Source organism: Eucalyptus grandis, chromosome 9 (genome assembly GCF_016545825.1).
Source record: "Eucalyptus grandis isolate ANBG69807.140 chromosome 9, ASM1654582v1, whole genome shotgun sequence".
NCBI lineage: Eukaryota > Viridiplantae > Streptophyta > Magnoliopsida > Myrtales > Myrtaceae > Eucalyptus > Eucalyptus grandis.
In genome coordinates, this window is record NC_052620.1 from 28,460,746 (window position 1) to 28,481,275 (window position 20,530).

Sequence of the window (20,530 nt, forward strand, 5' to 3'; positions counted from 1 at the left end):
AAGCTGTTATCACGCATTTTTTGCTCTGCTGCAGTGTGCTACAGTACTCCTATAGTGTACCACAATGCTATGAATAGTATTTCTGCAACAATAACTCAGGCCAAATTTTCTTCATTTAATAGCACTTTCTCTTGTCGCGTTTGACTCTATCGCATGTCATATATATGAATTGGTTTTTCAATATTATCGTCTAAGGTACTGAACCACATCCATCATTTTGCTTTATGTATTCTTTTATGAGTCTTTCAACCTCTAAGACTTCGAGCTAATCATATTGTGTGGACTCCAGAGGGGCTGATGAGAACTTTGATGGAATGTCAGTGAACTCACCAAAGTACTTGTCTTAGGTCTGTCTTCGTATTGTTGCCTACGTTCTTTCAGGAGCCTCTCCACCTTTTCAATTTCTAAGGCAATTTCTGTTTTTAATTCAGATGACTTTTGTCTTTTCAAAGACAAATGAGGACTTATTAACATTTCAGTGGAGCTTGATGGAATGCCAGATTGGGGTAGACACCCAACCTAGAGTGATGGGTTTTCTTTCTTGGATCCTAGACTAAGTGTAAGCTGTAATTTACTATAGTCGTAAGGATCATGTGACAATCGTCCTCATGACTGCGATGACCATGCCAGCTAGTTTTGATTTAAGTAGAATGGATACGTAGATCTTGCACACTTGAAAGGTATTCGTACTTCTTCCATCATCTTCTTTACTCGAGTCAAACTTTTCAATCTCATTTAGAATCCGAAACATCGGGGAATGCTACGTCTCCACTTGGGCTAGAAGAGGCGGACTCTCAAGAAAATGACATGGTAGTACACTCTTCACCTCCATGAAGTCTTCCGCAATGACAGCATTGAAATCTTCATGACCATAATGAGAAGTCGCTTCTGCAAAGGAAAAGTAACTATAGGCACCACAATAGTTGCGCTTTTGTGAGCAATAGTGCCAGTGTAGGCTTATCCTTGTGATTTTCCTTGAGTGGGTACTGTGTCTATACACAACATACTTCGGAGTGTCACATTTGCATCAGCTATAGCATACCTAACTTTTGTTTCCTCATATAATGCAGTTGGTTGAGCCAAGACCTGATTGAACATTTTCGTGCAATAGTCAGTAGATAAAGATGTTTAAAACAGGTGTAGAAATAGAGAAATGGACATCACGTTTCAGAATTTTTGCTGATATAGTAAAGATAATTATAAATTTTTTATAGAATATCGAGTTAATCAGAGTGATAAGACTTGTAAAGAAACTCTTATTAAGGAAGTTCATGATAAGAATAAATAAATAAATAAATAAAAACTTCATGTTTTTATATAGCTCCCCTAATTAAGATCACAAAACATCTTCATCTGGATACAATGTTATGCTTTTCTTGCATTTTTAATCCAAATCTTTTTGTCAACATTACAAAAGAAACAATAATAATGGAAAGAGTATCACTTAGAGAATATGCTATTTAGCTCATTTTCACACACAATCTTGAAAACATATTTGGCATGAAACGCAATTTTCAGAAACAATATCTTATAGATGCTACCGTGAACATAAAATATATGCAATATAGCTCATTTTGTAGAATCAAATACCATATACATCAGTATATATCAATGAACATGATTGCAATATATAAATTTAACATACCTTTTTTGTCATAATAAAATGATAATGAAAATATGAGATTTATAATGATAAAAGTGAGTGAAATAGGAAATATACTAACTAGATCATGTAGAACTTAGCAAGTTCTAACATACATTACCTTTTCTTCCATAATGAAGAGCAAGCAACAAATTAAATTGATTTAATTAGGATTTTCTCACACTTGATTTACGCCCCCACCTCAATTTGATGCCTTTTTTTGAGATGATCACGATTTTTTTGCCTTTACTGTGCATCCCCTTTCTCCTTCTTCGATATATTGTACCAATTTTGCGCAAAGATGAGAATTTTCGATTCTTCAAAAATGGTGCGGAATCTTCTCAATTTTTCGGATCAAACGTTGCAAATTTCATACGGAAAGATTTTTTTGCCACCTTCCCCTTAAAAAAATATTCTCACTCAAGATCCTTTTTGATTGCATCATAATTTGCGATCAACCTTCCTTTGTATAATTGCCTGCAATAAACTCATTCCCTTTTTGGTATATCCTTTCCGTTTGTTAGTCACAAAATAGGAAACTTTGCATAATCTAATGGCATATAAAGAAAGATCATCACGTGCATAATCAAATAATATTTCAAAAAATTCTCACTTTGCAACACATGATAAAAATATAAAATCAGACCAAGAAATCTAAATTATCTTTAAGCAATATATCAAACAATCACATGTATATTAAAGATCATATCTCATGAGCCACCAAAAAAACACCACACCATTCTTTCTCATGAATTCTATTGTTATTTCTCAAAAATACTATTGTGATAATCATTAATTATATATATCTTGGCTTATTCATGTGAAGCTTCAATTCGCGCCTTAACTTATCGATTGGCTTAGTGAGATATTCTCATATAATTAGGTAACCATTTGGATATCTGATGACCATGTCAAATGGTGACATACTAAGCGATTGCTCTTAAAAAATAATTATTGGCTAAAACCTTTAGAGTACTTGATTTTGACATTTCATCATTTAGTGATCATGTTATGTTTCAAGAGCCTCTAAAAAATATATATAATTTTTTTATATATATGTACGCTCTTTTCTTGATCTTTTATAAATGTATTGTTTATAATGTCAATTGATATAATTGTTATTAGAAAAATTATATTTTGAGTCATAAATTACCTTCTATGTCACGAGAATTTTCAAAATTATGATGGGTGGAATTTCTTTGAAAAAAAAAACATTATATATGGAAATATATCTCAAGTTTATTTGGTGGCATCTCACGTGTGATTTTAAATGCATATGTCATATTAAAGAAATTGACAGTGAATGTTGTGGTAGCACTAACTCTTCAGGAAATATTTAGCAATCCAAATGATAGAGCATCTCCCTTTATTGTAATTGTGAAGTAACTTCTTAAGTCTCAATGATTGATATCCTTCACAATAGCTAGCTCATTAGATTTTACCAAAAAAAGATAAATGATGGATGCTTAAATTTGCAAAGGAAAATATCGAATTTAACCTAATGTTGAATATTACTGATTCTAGTAAAATTATTACTTCTTTTCCATATAATATACATATATATTATCGTTTCCAAGTTTCTGATAGATTCCTCCTTTTTTGTTAATATACTTTCGTCTTGTTTCCTCAAGAGTGACCACGACAGTCGCAGCACCGTCGCAGTCGAAGTCATTGTCCAATCATGAGTACTCTCTCTCTCTCTCTCTCTCTCCTCTCTCTTTACCTCCCTCCCTCCCGCCTTTTTATAGCTCTCGAGCTTCGTTGAATTTACTTCACTTTTCAGCCGTTGCTGTCTCCAGTCTCCACCGTCCATGGCGGCTATCGGAGCCCCTCTCTTCCCGCCAGGCTTCTCTCTTGTCTCCGCCATCCTTGGTGACGACCGGACCATGCCTCTTCCCGTCCGGCTTCTCTCCAGCCCCCCATCGCCGGAACGAAGCTTCGGCTGCGGCAAGCTCCAATCAGAATCCGAAGCTCAGCTCATCGTCGACTCACAGATTCGCTGTTTCAAAGGAGCAAGTATCCTCCACAGCCATCGGAACTGCCTTTCCTTCGTCGAGGCCAATTAGTTTGGGAGAGAAAGGGACGCGCTACAAGAAGGATGGAGAAAAAGGGTTGACGCCGTTCGCGGAGGACGTGGAGTTGGAGAGCGGACGGGAGAGGCTGAGGAGGTTCTTCGACGAGGCTAAGGATCTGACCAGATGGGGTGGTGGACCGCCTCGCTGGTTCTCTCCTTTGGAGAGCGGTTCTCCGTCGGAGAAGTTGCCCCTGCTTCTCTATTTGCCTGGTGAATCCACTCTGATCAACATTCTTACTCGTGGTTGAATGATATGTAACCGTTCGAATTTGTTGCCTCCATGGTTCGTAGTTGAAGTGATCTGACAGGAATTTGAGAGTTGACCTGGACATACGTATGGCACTGATCATATATCATAGAAAAGATTCTCTTCAAACAAACCAGCTTATCCCTGTATAGGGCTTTTACAAGGTGGTTGGAACAAAGACACATTTGGTTATGAATTTCCGGAATCAAAGAATTAGTAGATCTGTTCTACCCAAAATGAGAATGGGTTAGGGTTAGGAACTTATAATGATGATCGAGTCGATTCCATGATAGCACCTTTTCGATAAGGATGAGCATGGTCCTAAAGTAGAATTGAGAACGTGATAATTAAATCAGTAGATATTGGTCCATTCCAAATTTTAGGATATGAACTTGTTTTGATAAATAACTTGGAATCTATAACTTAAAATTAGTTTTTGTGTTTTTCTTTTTTTATATCTTCGCGGAATCCTATGACATTTCATGGTGTTCAATGATAATGAGCTGAGCTTTCATTTCCGGCGATATCCACAATTGATACTTTTATTTTATTAATATTTCATAATATTTGTGTATTTAATTATGAGTCATGATTAATAGATTGTAATAAATGATGATCATTAAAGGTGATAATTCACTACAATCGTTTAATTGATAGTACAAGTGGAACTTGGATAAACCCTGAAATCGATTCCAAAACTTGTGATAGGATAGTTTCTAAGTTGCTAAATATGTAGGATAGGTTTCAAGTTCCAAAAATTAGAGAATGCGTTTTAATGAGTAGATTCTAGATTTTAATTGGACAAAACTTAGAATCGCCCATCCCTACTTTTTGATTTATAATCGCTCTCTCTACTGCGAGTGACGATTGAGATTCAACAGTATAGTTTTCTTCCGTTATAAAGCTGTTGATGTGCAGCTTGGAGTTGGAGCTTTTCCGCTTTTACGTTCGGACGTCACTTTAATCTAATCACAAGCTGTTTTGTTTTCTCCTGAATACGTCATGTTTCTGCGAATCTTATGCGGTATTGATCGAAGCCTTAGTGCCTTTCTATATCCCGATATCTTGTTTCTCAGGAATCGACGGCACAGGAGCTGGGCTTACTTCGCATCTCAAGAAGCTCGGAAAGTACGCATGTCTACTCTTCCTTGATCATTCAATCTTCCAGTTTAGCACTGAATTTTCAGCATCTAATTCGACTTATTGCCAAAATGCATCAATCGTCTCTCCACTAAATTTTTTCCCGCACTCTGGATCATGTGCGCCCACCTGAACTGAATAAGGAAATGAAAGAAGGGCAAAAAACAATAGCAGTGACTGGCAACATGGGGCAGCTAGTTTGTTTATGAACATTCAACCTCAATCCTTTCCATTTAGATCAGTTATCAAATAGCACAGTTTAAAAAAACCATAAGTACATCAATTTGAAGCAGTATGCCTTCTGTTAAGATGGATTTGCTCTGGTACATATTAGAGATATGATGAAGCTGCTTCCCAAATCAGTTTTCTTTTCTCATTCCTAATAAATCTGATGAAAACTCGTTGGCTTCCCTGTTCACTGTAAAAAAGTTGGTGATGTTGCACCTTTCAGTAGGCATAAAGGCTCTTTCATTTGAGATGAAAGACGGAGCCTGTGTTACCCTACAATCATCTACAGGCTTCTCAGGCTATTGATGAATATACAATCTGTTTCATTCAATAGATGGTGCACTTCATTGTTTACTGCAGCAGGAAATATCTAACTAATTAAATGTCTTCATATATGAAGGATGTTCGAAGTTCAGCGCTTGCACATCCCAGTCATGGATAGAACATCATTTCGAGGTCCTCCTCTTTCTTACTCTTTCCAACTGCTTTACCCATTATGAATAGATGGTAACAATCTGAAAATATGTCATTTGTAATCAACAATTTAACTGAGGTGCTTTTAACTCCATTACATAGTAAAAGCATATCATGTTATTATGGAGTTGTGACACAGCAAAGCCAGGTTACAATAGATGCTTTGAGTTCTCTTGTCCTAACACCAGTCATATGAGTTGATAACTCTAATCAATTTGCATGGCTCAGAACTGGTGAAAATGGCTGAGAGAACAGTAAGATCGGCGAATGACCACTTCCCAGATAGACCTATATATATTGTTGGAGAATCACTGGGGGGCTGCCTTGCATTAGCTGTTGCAGAGCACAACCCTGACATTGATCTTCTTTTAATCTTGGCCAACCCAGGTGAGAAGAAATTTCCAGTGAAGTTAAATAAATACAGCAGGATGAGGAATTTGAGTTATTATATCAACTCAGGAATGATCATATTTCTAACTCATGGTCTCTGGAAAAACAGATAAGACAAGAAGCTTACATGCATGCAGCCTTTTCTTGTGTTAAATGAAATGCTCTATATGAGTTTTGCAGCATCCACATTGAATTATATTGGATTAAGGTTTAGCTTCTTTTAGAACCAGTGTCAGTTGTGGCAGCTTTGCTCACTAGATACAGAACATCACACATATTTCTTTGCAGCAACATCTTTTGACAAGTCACAAATGCAAGCTTTATTCCCTTTCTTGGAGTTAATACCAGAACAATTGCAGCTAAGCTGTCCTTTCATCCTGAGTTTGATGGCAGGTTTGCCTTTCTTTTTATTATTTGCATCATGCTACACTTTTTCCCGTAATGCAGAAAATGTTTCGGGTTTGTTTTTCTCACTTCTTATAATATACCATGCTACTGGCTTAGGTAGGCTGACAATATGGTAATTTACGGTTGGGGTCTAGAGAATGTAAGCAGAGAGAAGAATATTTGAAGAAACTTTTGAGACATGCCACATCCTTGAGCCAAGAAGCTAGGGGCAAAGCTTGGTGCCTGGCTGCAACTACATCATCATGAGCGATATAGTGACTGCTTACTAATCTTAGATGAGCCTGTTTTGATTTTTTATTATAAACCTCCGGACACGTTTGCATTCGGACCTAATTGAAAGTAAGTGTTATTGGAGATTTCATCTTCAAAAACAAATGACTGAGGATAGCACAGGCGCTATTGCCTGTTAATGACATGGGAACCACCCTTGCGAATTTTCTTACCTCTCTGTACTAACTGCCTCTCTTTTACAACCTCCATTAATTTGTGGTGCAACAATTACAGGCGATCCCCATAAACACGTTCCATAGAATGATGATTTTCTAATTTTGGGAATACCTTTTTGCTTGCTGATGGTGAAAAGGTGGCACCAGCTGCTGTGTAAATGTGTTGGGGTGGGGGGCTGATACTGAACTGCTTCTGAAGTGCCGTGACAGTTTGGGAATAGTCAGTATAAGTATCATATATATCTGGCTGCAGCCATGCTGTAATTTTCTCCACTTACTCCAGTTCATTTCTGGCAATTGTAAGGTGATTATTCGAGCACATTCAAGGCCAGCACAGAAAAAGGGCTTCCTCCACAGCAAACAGTGGGAGAGCTGTCAAAGGACTTATTGACAATGTCATCTTACTTATCTGTAAGCTAAAATATGGCCGTCATTTTCAAGAGACTAGTTTGCTTTCCTGCAATTTATTTTCCTTGTATTCATGTAATAAGTAGAACTCTTCCTAATTATATTTTCTTCAGGCATGAACGACAGGCTAGACTTGGGCAATGTATGCCCACTGTAATTTTTTTGTTGGAAAAGATTCATGGCAAAATTTGCAGGTTCTTGCTGATATTCTCCCTAAAGAAACACTTCTTTGGAAGCTTCAGATGCTTGAATCGGCTTCGGCATATACAAATTCACGCATTGATGCTGTCAAGGCAGAGACTCTACTTCTCACAAGGTCCTTATATTATCCGTTTCTGTCAGATCTCATCTAATTATATGCTGGAGACTGGAGTATATGATGGCTATGTAGATTTTGGCAGAGCAAATATTCTGAGCCAGTCTTATTGTTGTCTCATGCATCTCTTAAATAGCGAGGAGGAAACATGATACTGACACATGGATATCTTACAATAAAGGCAAATGAGGATCTACTCGTTATCCTCTTGTACTGTCGTTGGATTTCTTTTCTTAACTACTAAGTTACAAATTCGTTGAGTTTCATAGGGCTATTAGTGAATCAAACTAAATGGATTCTCTCACATGATAGTGAGACAGATATGAAAAATTTCAAGCTTGTAACTATAATCAAGTAAAATCTGCATCTTGCAACGAGCAACATAAAACAATCTGCATTGAAGAGAGATTTACAAGGGCTGGAAATGCCAAAAAAGGGGTAATCAGAGTTTAAGGCATGCGTTAACCCATTCGCATGTTAAAGACAGCTCACTTTCATTAATTCAGATATTAGATGATAAAAACAGGCACTGCAGTGCGACTACAGTTGCAGTGGATATTGTTCCAATATCTTAAGCATATTCAAAGGCTACAACCTCATTTGGAAGAACTTCAATGGGTTTTCTTCTACTAAAAGTTAAATTATTGTCTTAATTCAACTGCATAGAGTCATTTGTTAAGATCTACATAACACTGGCTAGTGGCAAAGCTATCGCTGCCGTGGATTCATCCACTGTTCTGAGGAAAGGCCACTGTTATCCTTCGTTTTCTTTGCCTGCACCGACTTGATTTTGTGAGCACGATGGTCACATCTCCTTGCTTCTTTTCTTGGTGTTGGGTGTTCTATCAGCTTATTAGGCGCTTGGCCTTTGTTAAACTTCTTCAACCTTCCCTTTTGTCCCCTTTCCTCAACCTTTAGTCTGAAGATGCACAAAATTCTTATTTGCAATCGTCATGTATCTCTGTGAGTCAATCTTGAACTTACTTTAATTGGGATTTGTAATTTTAGTGGGAAGGATCGGTTATTACCAAGTCAAGCAGAAGGTGCTAGACTAAATGACGCACTGCAGAGAAGTCAAATCCGTAAGTTTGATGACTGCGGTCATTTCCTCTTCTTGGTAGGTTTCTCTCTTGCCAGAAGCTGTTATTATGCATGAACTACTATCTCGGATGTGTGTTGCAATTTCAATAGAAGGGAGAATGAAAAAAAACACCCTAAGTAAGAACCGAACAAGCTTTTGTCTGGCAAGTCCTTTCTAGTTTGGTTTACCATAATAACTGAAAATGTCACGCAGGGAAACAAAATATAAACTTGCTGGTAGCCTAGAATGCTCTTTACCAGAAGACTATTTGACTTCTGAATTCGCACTGTCTCGAATCCCAATGTTGGGTGCTATCATGGTGGAATAGTGTGGAGCCATTAATTTTAAAATTACTCCTTTGATTGATATTCAGATAGGCATTCTGCAATGGGTCATGAGATAGTCATGCCAAGTCCACTCTGCTGAGTAATAGATCTGTTAATGCTAGCTCTGCTCTTTATTGATCATTGTTCCCCTATACACCTGAGATATTAAAATTGTTCACAAATATTCTTTCTTGCCGATCCCTAAACTCTAGATAAAAAGACATGAGTCCACAACCGCATCCTACTCTAATTCTAGCCTATGTCTCCGTTGGGCAAATGATATCACTGCAGAATCATACTTTAGCTTCATAGGAGCATTCTCTTCACTGTTTATAGAGTTGCACCCCTCTGCTTTTTACAGCTGATATGGTTATAGCTTTATCTGATGAGAGGTATTGTCATTTATTTATGTCCTTTGCACGCAGGAAGATGGTTTTGATTTGGTAACCATAATTAAGGGCGTTGGTTTCTACCGTTGTGGAAAAGTCCTCGACTATGTTTCAGACTACCTGCCACCAACTCCTGCTGAGTACAAAAAACTAGATGAATCACACAGGTAACATTTTTCCATCTGAACTTTGCCCGGTGGTCAAAGCAGAATAGCAGTTCAAGACACCTAGGAAGTTCACAAATATCGTGTTCTGTGTACTTAATCTGGCATTTGGTCAGCCAAGAACCTTATGGCACGATCCACCCTGGTTATTATGCCTATGATATTCTAAAGGTTTAATGAAACAAAACTCACAAAAGGAGATTCATGCGATATTCCGTCGGCCTTTTGTGAGGAATGGTCTCCCTTTTCATGGATGGCCATAGCTCTATCTTAGTACGATACTATCAAAGCAAAATATTCTTCAGTTGACTAGTCTGTTCCAGAGCAGGATAACTTTGTCCTCTTTAAGAGAGTTGCTACTTTGAACTTGTTTTAAATCTTTAGACTATTGTTACCTGGCAACTTGCATAATTTTAGATGGTTTGCTGAGATAACTGGAGCGGTGACGCTGTCAACTTTAGAGGATGGGAGGATTGTTAGAGGTCTGGATGGGATTCCATCAGAGGGGCCAGTTCTGTACGTTGGCTATCACATGTTATTGGGGCTTGAATTGAGTCCTATAATTCGCCAATTCTTGAACCAGAGGAACATACTTATACGAGGGATAGCACATCCTTTGTTCTTTAATAAATACAGAAAAGGACAGACGCCTGGACTGGAGTTTAGTGACATTCTTCGGATGGTGGGTGCAGTACCTGTTTCGGGGACTAATTTGTTCAAGCTTCTTTCGTCAAAATCCCATGTCTTGCTCTATCCAGGAGGCGTGCGTGAAGCGCTTCATCGTAAGGTACTAGTGCTATCTTAATACACTGCAGATGTCAGAGATTATATAATTGGTAAAATAACCTGAAATCACACATCTCAGTTGATAATTCCTATAATCCCTCCCTCCAACTACACCTCAGGTATCATCCGTAGTTGTATTCCCGTAACTCTCCGTCTAAGATGTGCATTTTTGTGGCGACATACTTTTTATTCATGTTTACTTGCTCTAGGAAAGATGACATCTGCCCCTCCATCAAAACTTCAAGTAATGTAAATTGTACGTGTCCATGAAATTGCCAGGGTGAAGAATACAAGCTCTTTTGGCCGGAGCAGTCTGAGTTTGTCAGGATGGCAATTAGATTTGGAGCCAAAATAGTGCCTTTTGGTTCTGTCGGAGAAGATGACTTTGGGGAAGTAAGTCCATAAAATTTAGTTTGGAATGTGAGCACGTCACCTTTTCATTGTATTTTAGAGATGCATGGAATTGTTTACAGAATGTTTTGTTTTTTTTTCCCTGCTTAAGCTGTACGCTGATCGATTTTGTCTTTTGACTCGAAAATCAAGCAGGCAGATATATATAAAGACGGATGCTCTTATTTTGCTTGCATGCTATGATTCCTTGCAGTTAATTGGCGTAAATTACATTTGAAAATCTTTGAAGTTTGATGGAGATGTCAGAACTTATTGCAAAGCTTTTAACAGGATAGCAACTAAAGTTTGCTTTCAAATGCTCCCATATAATCCTCAAGGGCAACACGCAGTTTGTTTCCTAAAAGTACAAGTTTGAACCTTACCAATTAGTTGCATGAAGGCAGACAGAACTTTTGTCAATCCACTAAACATCGATACTTGTACATAGAATCCACTTCTGTTGGTTCACGAGCGCATGATAGGATCGCATAACATCCTGCAGATGTTCTTCAGTTGATGTCGACATGGTTGTTCACTCCAACTTTTGCGCCTGGCAGATCTTTTTCGATTATAATGACCAAATGAAGATCCCGCTCTTGAGGAACTGGATAAAACAACTGACGGAAGACTCTGCAAAAGCAAGGTACAAATACTACAGCGGATTCTAGTTCATTTTTCTTGCGAATTTACCCACGGTGCCTATTTTCCTCATTTAGTTGTGATCAACAAATGTCTTTGGCACGATTTTGACAGGTATAACACGACCGGAGAGGTAGCCAATCAAGATTTTCATCTTCCTTGGATTCAGCCAAAAATTCCCGGCCGGTTATATAACTGTTTCGGAAAACCAATAGAAACAGCAGGTACGTCTACTGCTGCAACCTAGTGTTCAATTTCCCATAGGTACTATAGATTGATTCTGGGGATTAGCTTCACATCTTAGAACCCGTCATCTCCTTTGAATTTCGTATACGCGACTGGAGATGAAACCTCTATTCCATCGATCCATGCCACTCATTTATCATGTCATTGCTGCAATTTCCACCATTTATGCATGGCACAACTTCGGTGCAAATGCTTGATTTCTCGTGTTCTTTCTTTTTTCCTTTTTTTTTTCCAGTTTCGGCTGGAGAGTGCTCAATACGTGCAAACCTTGTAAGACAGATTCATAACTAGTACAGTCGATATTGATCTTGAAGCTGCATAACATTCCTTTTGTTACCAATTCAAGAGCACCCTCCGCAATAAGTTGTCCCTAGATAATCGGTTTTCATGATTTAACTCAACTGTGGTTTACTAGTTAGTTGACCATACGATGCGATTGTACTCCTGAAGGGTGGAAGCAGGCACTCAATGACCGGGAAAAATGTCATGAACTGTATCTACAAGTCAAGTCGGAAGTGGAGAGCTGCCTGGCGTACCTGAAAGAGAAACGAGAGAGCGATCCTTATAGGAGCATCTTCTCCCGATTGATGTATCAGGCCACACATGGGTCCGCATCTGAAATTCCAACCTTCCAACCGTGACGAAATCTCGGCCGAGATGGGACCACATTTGCTTTTGCATTCACTCCCGAATAGCATGAGCCACAGTTTTTACTGCACAGTTCTGGATATGCTAAGTCAAAAATAATTATGGATGGGGCTTCTTTGCTTGCCTTTTTCAAGCTCTTACTAGATTTGTTCTTCAGTTTTCTTTTCTCCTTCTAATTCATGTGGTCTTTCCGGCCAGAGAAGCTTTTGCCTTTCAGAACAGTTGAACGCAATACTGGACGGGCTTCTCTATCGCCATGGAGGGCATCAAGTGGTGTATTTTGGCATTATTACTCTTCTTATGCAATCATCGGCTTATGAAAACTCACGCATGTATATATTAGCACATATATTTCTTAGAACATGCCATGCTTGATAAAAATATTAAATACATTGAAAATTATATCAAGAAGAGGGGATTATATTAATTTTGAGAAAACCAAATCGAGGGATTGAAGTCTAGTGCGAGGGAAAATTATTATAAGAGTCATAAACCTATTGTAGGAATGTCAATTCAGTCTCCAAACTTTAATTTAACTAATTTAATTTTAAGCTTTTTGATAATTTGCTAATTTAGTCAATCCGACCAATTTTGTTAGAAATCGATGTAGATGCTAGCCTACTACATGATATGACCCATGTTAACACGGACAATTTTTTAAATTTTTTTCTAAATGCTTTCTCCTTTTATTTTTCTTTCATTTTTCTTTTTCTCTTTTCCTTATTTCCCTAAGCCAATCAGCGGCCTGGTCTGCCATCCATAGGCGAGGGTTGTGACTATTAGGATTCAACACACAACCACAAGGAAATCAAGAGTACAGGTGAGAGAGAACTTAAGATATAAGGTTTTATCATAATTCACCTTTAAACTAGAGTTACGTTCAATAAAGGGTTTCCACTATGATTAGCACATTGCACATTACATTCCTCAATTACAAGAGAAAGAGAATACATATATCCAGTGGCTATTCATGAACTCAAACCCAAACTATCAATAAAATGTAAACTCAAATTATAAAAGCCTTTTGACAGCTCAAGAGTGCTTTCCCCATGACCCTCGCCAAGTGGCCCCTAGACTCTTGCCAGCGGCCCCCAAACCCCTACACGCTCACTCTAGAACGAGACCCCGTCCTATCTTATCGATGGAAACTATAAATCACACCCCAATAGAGACGCTCTCCCTAGCCCTCACTAGCTCAATTCTGGTGAGAGTGTCATAGCCCTCAACAAATCTAGGCAGCTATGGTCAACGAAGGCTTCAGCGAGGGTTACCAACCCTCAATCAAAAAAATGAAAAGAAGAACGAATAAGATAAAAAAAAAGTCTTATAAACTTGTAAAATTGTACACATTAAAACCAATTGTGTCATGCAAGATGACAAACGTCCACGTTAGCAACTTTTATAGCCAAGATTGATATGAAAAACTGCATTTGCAAATTATCAAAATATTAAAAAAATTGACCAAATTGATAGATTTACGACTAAATTGGCATTCTTATAAGGGTTAATATGTTGAAAAACCTTAAACTGGTATACATGACAAATTTACCTCAAATTAATTTTTTTACGGTCAAAAAATCCAAACCGATACACTTGACACAAACTTACCTACAAATGACCGCAAAAAACCTTAAATTAGTATACTTGTAATAAATTTATCTCAAACTAACTTGGAATAATACCCCCAAAAATTACAAAAATGATACAACTGTGACAAACAGAAAGTAAAATCTCAAACCGATACACCAGTCAACTATCACGTGTAGTCTAACTCGACAATTTGATAAGAAAATTTAATGAAAATTAATAGATGATAAATTTATCACAAATGTATCAGTTTAAGGTAAATTTATAAAAGATATACTAGTTTAGAGTTTTTAGTGGTCAAAAAAATAGTTTGAAGTATATTTATCATAAGTGTACCAACTTAGGGTTTTTCATAATATTAACCATTTTTATAATAGACTTAGGATTTTTTTGGTAATTATACCTTTACTAGAGCCACAATATTACAATGTTGTAGTTATTGAAAAACTCCACCAGTCTGGTATAAAGTATTATTTATGCAACCTTCTTAGATTAATAAGTCATAACTAAAATTTCATGTCCACTTCAGGACGGACCATTACATGAACAATCTATCTCGTCACTGAGTTCTTATCTCATAATTAGGAGAATATAAGTTAATTGGTTTCCAGCAAGAATGTCGTCAAAGCGGAAGCCAATATTCAAGCGTTTTTTATAATCCAACTTTTGCAGCGGGTTTGCATATTCGTATCTCCTTCATATAGGCTCTGTATTTCTAACATCTCATTGGTTCAAAGAACTGAAATATCCTTTGGCCTGACCGATCCTTTTGAAGATTGAACCAGACAGGTGTAGAAGCAGCTTTCTTCGTGTTTGATTTGTGCATTGTCTTTTTTATAATTCTTCAATTCTCCGTTTGTTTTATGGAAAATAATTTCCTAAAAAACGTTTCCGAATTTTTCGAATTCATTTCATGGAAATGAACTAGTAAAAAAAACGTTTTCATTATTGGAAAAGACACATTTAAAAGTGAGGAAAATATTTCACTTTTCAAAGGTAAGAAACACTTTCCACTTTTTTTTCACTAAACTAGTTTTTATTTAATTTTTATATGATCTTTATCTTTTATCTTTTATCTTTTATCTTTTTTTTTTTTTTTTTTTTCTTTTAAAAAATCAATTTTTAATTCTTTTTCTTTTTTTCTTTTGTTCTTTTTTCTTCTTTTCATTGCCGATGGCCTCAAGCGAGCTTGAGTCTCATCAACCTGTGGCAAGGCCAAGCTCGCCCAACGCTAGCAAGCTCAAGCCCCACTAGATATGGCCACCTAGGCGAGGCTCGGGCCTCGCCGAGGTCACCAAACGTTGGCGAGGCTCGAGCCTCGCCCAACTCGCCTAGCTCGCCCAGCTCGCCTAGCTCCAACCGGCCTCAAGCAAGCTCGAGTCTAAAAAATCCAGATGTTCAGCGTCCTTGGATGAGGCTCAATCTCCACCCAAGTGGCTAAATTTGGCGGGACTCGAGCTCACCATAGATCGGCAAGGTTTGACAGCTCAAGCGTCGCCGACCTGTGGCAAGGCTCTAGCTCACCTATGGTCAATCATCGGTCGATGCGACCGGCCAATGAAGGAGTAGAAGAAAAGGAAAGAAAAGAAAAATGATCAAAAATTAATTTTTAAAACATATAAAAAAAATATTAAAAGGGGTGCACAAACAAAAAGATTTTTCTTACCGAACAACGAAAACATTTTTCTTACCGAATAGCGAAAAGCATTTTTCTAGTTCACTTTCAAGTTTCAGTTGAACACCAAAAAATATAGTGGGTTTATTCGTTTCGCGGAAAATGTGTCATTTTTGGAAAATGTTTTTCAGGAAGCCAATTTCCAAGAAAATAACCATATTTTTGCTATTCAGTTGAAGCCTAAAATTTAAGTAGAAAATATTTTCCACTATTTGTTATCTAATTTGATTTTTTAGAAAAATTAAAATTTTCTTTTTTTCTTTTTCTTTTCTTTCCTCCTCCTTCCTCCTTTGCCGCCACGTGCCTCAATAATAGCTGCCTGGCGGCCAACCAAAATGTATATCGCCAAGTTCAACAAGCTTGAGGCTTGGCCAATCTAGGCATGCCGCAAGCTCACCGGCCGACGAACGCGGCTCGCCTTGATCAAGGCGGCTCACCCAATCCAAGCGAGCTTGAGCTCCGCCGAGGCCAAGTAGCTTGAGCCTACCCTCACTAGATCTGGCCTTGAGCAAGGCTAGAGTTGGCCTATGGCCCACGACCGGCCAAGGAAGAAGAAAAAATTTAAAAATTAAAAACTATTTAAAAAAAAAAAAATAAAATAAGTGTTTGGTGAAAGAATGTGAGGTAAAAAAGTTATGCAAAATCTTTTTTCCATTTTTCAGAAAAGGAAAATATTTTCTCCACTTTTGAAGGTGTTTTTTCTAATAACAAAAACGTTTTTCTCGATTAGTTTATTTTCCGTAAAAACGAACATCGGAAAATTCAAAAAAACTTCTTCCCAGAAATTATTTTCCATGAAATAAACAGAGTTTAAGGGTGTATTTATTTAGCGAAAAACTCAATAATAAAGGAAAAGTAAACATTTTCCATTAATACAGTCTGTTTTTCTTTGTTTGGTGATGTATAATCAAAAATGTTTTCCAATATTTGAATTCCATTAGAAAATGATTTCACACTTTATCTCATCCCAAAAAAAAAAAAAAATCCAATTTTTTAATTTTTAATTTTAAAAACTTCTAATTTTAATTTTTTATTTAACTTTATTTTTTGTTTTTTCTTTTATTTCCTTTTTTTCTTTTTCTTTTTTTCTTTTTCTTTTTCTCTTTTTCTTTTTCTCTTTACCTTCTTCTCCTTCGCTCCTCTATTCCTCATGTCATTCCTTCTGCTACCTCTGGCGATTCATCCCCCACTAGCTTACGAGGGGCGAGCTTGAAATGTCGCCGAAGGCCGTGAGTTCACTGCTCTAGCAAGGCTTGAGGCTCACTGCCAGAGGCTGCAAGCTTGCCCAATCTGGCAAGGCTTGCAGCTCGCTGCTCGAGCCTTGCCTCGCGAGCTCACTAGCCTCAGGCAAGCTCCAGCCTTGCCACCTGAGATGCAAGCTCGCCCGATCTGGTGAGGCTCAAGGCTAGCCAGCCTACCTCTGGTGATGAGGCTCGAGCCTCGCTAGCTTGCCGCCATAGGCTATGAGCTCGCCCAATCTGGCAATGCTGGAGGCTCGCTGCCAAAGGCCATGAACTCGCCCAAGTTGGGCAAGGCTTGAGGCTCACTAGCCTCAAGCAAGCTGGAGCCTTGTCGCCAAAGGCCATTAGTTTGCCTACTCTAACGAGGTAATTAAGTTTATGCTCATGACCAAATCAAAAGGAGCGAGGCAGTCAATTCAGCTGTTTGGAGAAAAAGGAGAGGGATATAATCGCAAATTCCCAAGCAAGGCTGATCAAAGAGTAAAGACTGAGCACTAGATATCAAGGGCTGTTATTACTGTCTAGCAATAACAGTCCCAACAGCCAAGGAAGAAAAGGATGGATTACAAGTCTATACATACGGTTGTCACGTCTTTGCCTTTTCTCATTGAAGCTTTGTCATGGTAGAATACCATAACAGAATAATCAGATTTGTACAGCCTTACCAAGAGACAATGAGAAGCCAAAGCACAAAACTGCCTGTGGTGAATAAGCCCCCCAGTTTCGATGTATGCAGAAAGGATATGTAGACCTTGTAGACTAGAAAGGTCTTCCTGCTTCTGCCATCATCTTCTTTACTCGAGTCAATTTTTCAATCTCCTTAAGAACCTGATACGTCAGAAAGAAAGACAATGTCACATTTATAGTTAGGCTAGAATAGAGTGGACTCTAATAAAAACATCACAGAACACTCTTCACCTCCATGGCCAAGTCTTCCACAGTTACGTCACTGAAATCATCATGACCACACTGAGAAGCTACTTCTGCAAAGAAAAAGTGACAAATCGGCACCACAATTGTTGCACTTTTGTGAGCAATAGAGCATGTGTAGGTTTATCCTTGTGTTTTTCCATGAGTGAAATATATTCTACTGAATAATGTGATGAAGATATTATACACGTATGTATACTAAGTCTACACAAAACATACTTTGAAGTGACACATTTGCATCAGCTGTAGCATACCCCACTCTTGTTTCCTCATACATTGCAGCTAGCTGAGCCAAGACCTGATTATTATTTTCATGCAACAGTTAGTAGACGAAGATGTCAAAAACGGGTGCAGCAATAGAAAATGGACGCCACAATGAGTTGCACGTTTCAAACTTGCATTCTCTTGGAAAGTTTAGAGAGATCACACCTCTGAATATGATTGGGAAGTAGATGGTTGAGAAGAAGGAAGGTCTTCTACCAACCCCCTGGCAACAATATCTAAGGGCACATCTATCCATATCGAGATCCCATGTCTAAGGAATCCCCTGCAAATTTTTAGGCGCAGCTTAAGATGAGAAGAGAGACAGACAGACAGACAGACAGACAGACAGAAACAGAGATGGAGACGGAGATGGAGATGGAGATGGAGAAGGACAGAGCGAGAGAGAGAGATTATTTCCATACAGATTAGTTGAACTCTGAACTGCACCATCTCCAGCACAAACAACCAAGCGACCCATGGATGATAACTGCTTTAAAACTTCTGCCTAAAAACAGAAGTCCCCTGATTAGATGCCTAGTGAACCTCAAATATAAAATTTATCTACTGATGAAACAGGAGTTTAACAAGAAAATTGAAGAAAAAAAGACGAAAAACTACAGGATGCCACTGCCAAAGTTTTTGACCACAACAAATGCCACGAGAACTAAGTTCCCACACTAGTGTTCATTCAACCCGATGCCGCTAAGACTTACTTCACCAGATAACAGTCCATTGAACTTCGGCCATCTAGTCTAGGCCTAATGTGCAAAAGCAACAAAGACAAACACCCTAATATATCACCTCAGACTCACGAAATCCTTGCTCATCTGTCTCCCTAAGAAGTTTTGCAGAAGCTTCACCGCCAGCAGCTTCCTCGACCAATGCATCACTGGAGCAAACAAACCACAAGTTACACATAGCAATCCATACACTCCACAGACACTGTATTGAAATTCCTTCAGCTCTCTCAACCAATAAAATCAGAGTACCTATCAAAGAAGTAATATCGTAATGCTTCCGCCAAAAGTCTAGCCAACTGAGTTTTAATGGAGCTCTTCATCCCTTCAAAGCAGACAATGATCATCAGATACTTGACTAGAACTTTTAACACAAGTGCAATTCTCAGACTGAAGAAAGATCTTACCGACAAGAAATATGGAAGTTCCTTTCAATGCTGGCGCAACATCCACAGCTTTTTTCTGAAGTAAAACTGACATTATAAGCTGTTGGTAGTCGCTATGACTAACAGTCGTAATCAAAAGCACAAGGCGGTAAGTACTAGTGCTACTAAATGATCGTTAGATTCCACTTGGGTAGAGGAATAAGGTGAGGAAAAAGGCAAGACAATAGACATCCTTCTGCCGAAAGCAATATTTCATGATCTTCATTCTCTCATTTTCTATGGATGTCAAACAGAGTGCGCATATAACATATTGGTCAATTAAGGACCGTGAACTCACCTTAAGCGCAAGGGTAGGATCGACCACGGCCTCCGGTTGTGCACCTTGAAAGAGATTCGAAATCACACAATCAAAAAAGCTGGATTATAGAGGGAGGGGAAACAAATGCCGCGAAAAAAAAAAAAAAAAAAAATCCATCAATCGGCTGAAAACTACTGAAGATTCGACTCTTATTACTCAATCGTCGATCAGTTGCGCCAAAGGCAGGACCGATAATTTCCCCATCTAATGTAATCATCCAAAAATCACCACCTACTCAAGAACTTTGAAACGCATAGACAAGCCTAACATTCCATCGCGACATCAACCAAATGATTCGCCGGGACAACACTCTACACCGTCGCTTCACATCGGGACCATCAAATTCTAGCTCAACTCGACCTTACGACAATTAACATACTTCAACCCTCCCTCCTTATTCTCGAAGGTCGCGAACTGAGACCACGAGCAATCGGCCGAATCTTCAAGCCAAGACGAATTAGCATCCAGAAAATAACAGAAAAGGACTCACTGAGTGTGGTCTCCTCGGGCAGCGCGCGGGTCGCGGTGAGCGATTTCCGACGAAGAGATGCTTGGAGCCGCGAACGGCGCGGTTTAGCAGCAGACGACGAGGAGGACGTCGCCGACGACGACGACGACGACGACGAAGAAGAAGAATACGACGCGGCGGAGAACGGCGATATGGAGCTCAGAGCGATTGCGCTGGAATCGCCGCGGAATTTGAGGCCGCCGTTGTAAGTGGCGAAATGGATCGTCGCCATCTCCGATTGGTTCTCCGGGAGCGGTGCGGTGAGCGACTGAGCGAGCCGCTGAAAACTCAACTCGTTCTGGTTCTCGCTTCTTCGCGTTTGCTTTGTGGCTCTTTTTTTATCCGCAACGGCGATGCTGCGGGAGGAGGTTCTATCCGCAGGCACGTGGGGCCTTTGGCCAA

General features: G+C 38.7%; 2 protein-coding genes across 2 annotated transcripts; one reads left to right on the top strand and one right to left on the bottom strand.

Annotated features, from left to right (window-relative positions):
* Nucleotides 1-3,323: 3,323 nt before the first annotated feature.
* On the top strand, nt 3,324-12,771 carry LOC104420609 (acyltransferase-like protein At1g54570, chloroplastic). The gene is made up of 15 exons (XM_018862842.2): nt 3,324-3,327; nt 3,426-3,926; nt 5,040-5,091; nt 5,732-5,787; nt 6,034-6,192; nt 6,484-6,588; nt 7,354-7,460; nt 7,652-7,773; nt 8,782-8,890; nt 9,606-9,736; nt 10,151-10,520; nt 10,799-10,912; nt 11,467-11,552; nt 11,663-11,772; nt 12,245-12,771. Exons 1-15 carry the CDS (start codon nt 3,324-3,326, stop codon nt 12,433-12,435), a joined length of 2,217 nt encoding a protein of 738 aa, XP_018718387.2. The 3' UTR covers nt 12,436-12,771.
* A 4,620-nt stretch (nt 12,772-17,391) lies between these two features.
* Nucleotides 17,392-20,476, bottom strand: LOC104419115 (probable inactive shikimate kinase like 1, chloroplastic). The gene is made up of 10 exons (XM_010030661.3): nt 20,111-20,476; nt 19,600-19,643; nt 19,284-19,338; nt 19,129-19,201; nt 18,941-19,028; nt 18,562-18,644; nt 18,305-18,422; nt 18,095-18,173; nt 17,864-17,928; nt 17,392-17,773 (listed from the first exon to the last, which is right to left on the bottom strand). Exons 1-10 carry the CDS (start codon nt 20,358-20,360, stop codon nt 17,705-17,707), a joined length of 924 nt encoding a protein of 307 aa, XP_010028963.2. The 5' UTR covers nt 20,361-20,476; the 3' UTR covers nt 17,392-17,704.
* Nucleotides 20,477-20,530: the final 54 nt, after the last annotated feature.

Excerpts from the sequence above, each read along its gene's own strand:
- LOC104420609 (XM_018862842.2), top strand. Across the intron at positions 3,927-5,039 it reads CCTGCTTCTCTATTTGCCTG|GAATCGACGGCACAGGAGCT; the intron begins GTGAATCCACTC and ends CTTGTTTCTCAG. Across the intron at positions 10,913-11,466 it reads GAGAAGATGACTTTGGGGAA|ATCTTTTTCGATTATAATGA; the intron begins GTAAGTCCATAA and ends TGCGCCTGGCAG.
- LOC104419115 (XM_010030661.3), bottom strand. The coding sequence starts at position 20,360 with ATGGCGACGATCCATTTCGCCACTTACAACGGCGGCCTCAAATTCCGC. Across the intron at positions 18,174-18,304 it reads CTTCCCAATCATATTCAGAG|GTCTTGGCTCAGCTAGCTGC; the intron begins GTGTGATCTCTC and ends AATAATAATCAG. Across the intron at positions 17,929-18,094 it reads TGCAAATGTGTCACTTCAAA|AAGTAGCTTCTCAGTGTGGT; the intron begins GTATGTTTTGTG and ends TTTTCTTTGCAG.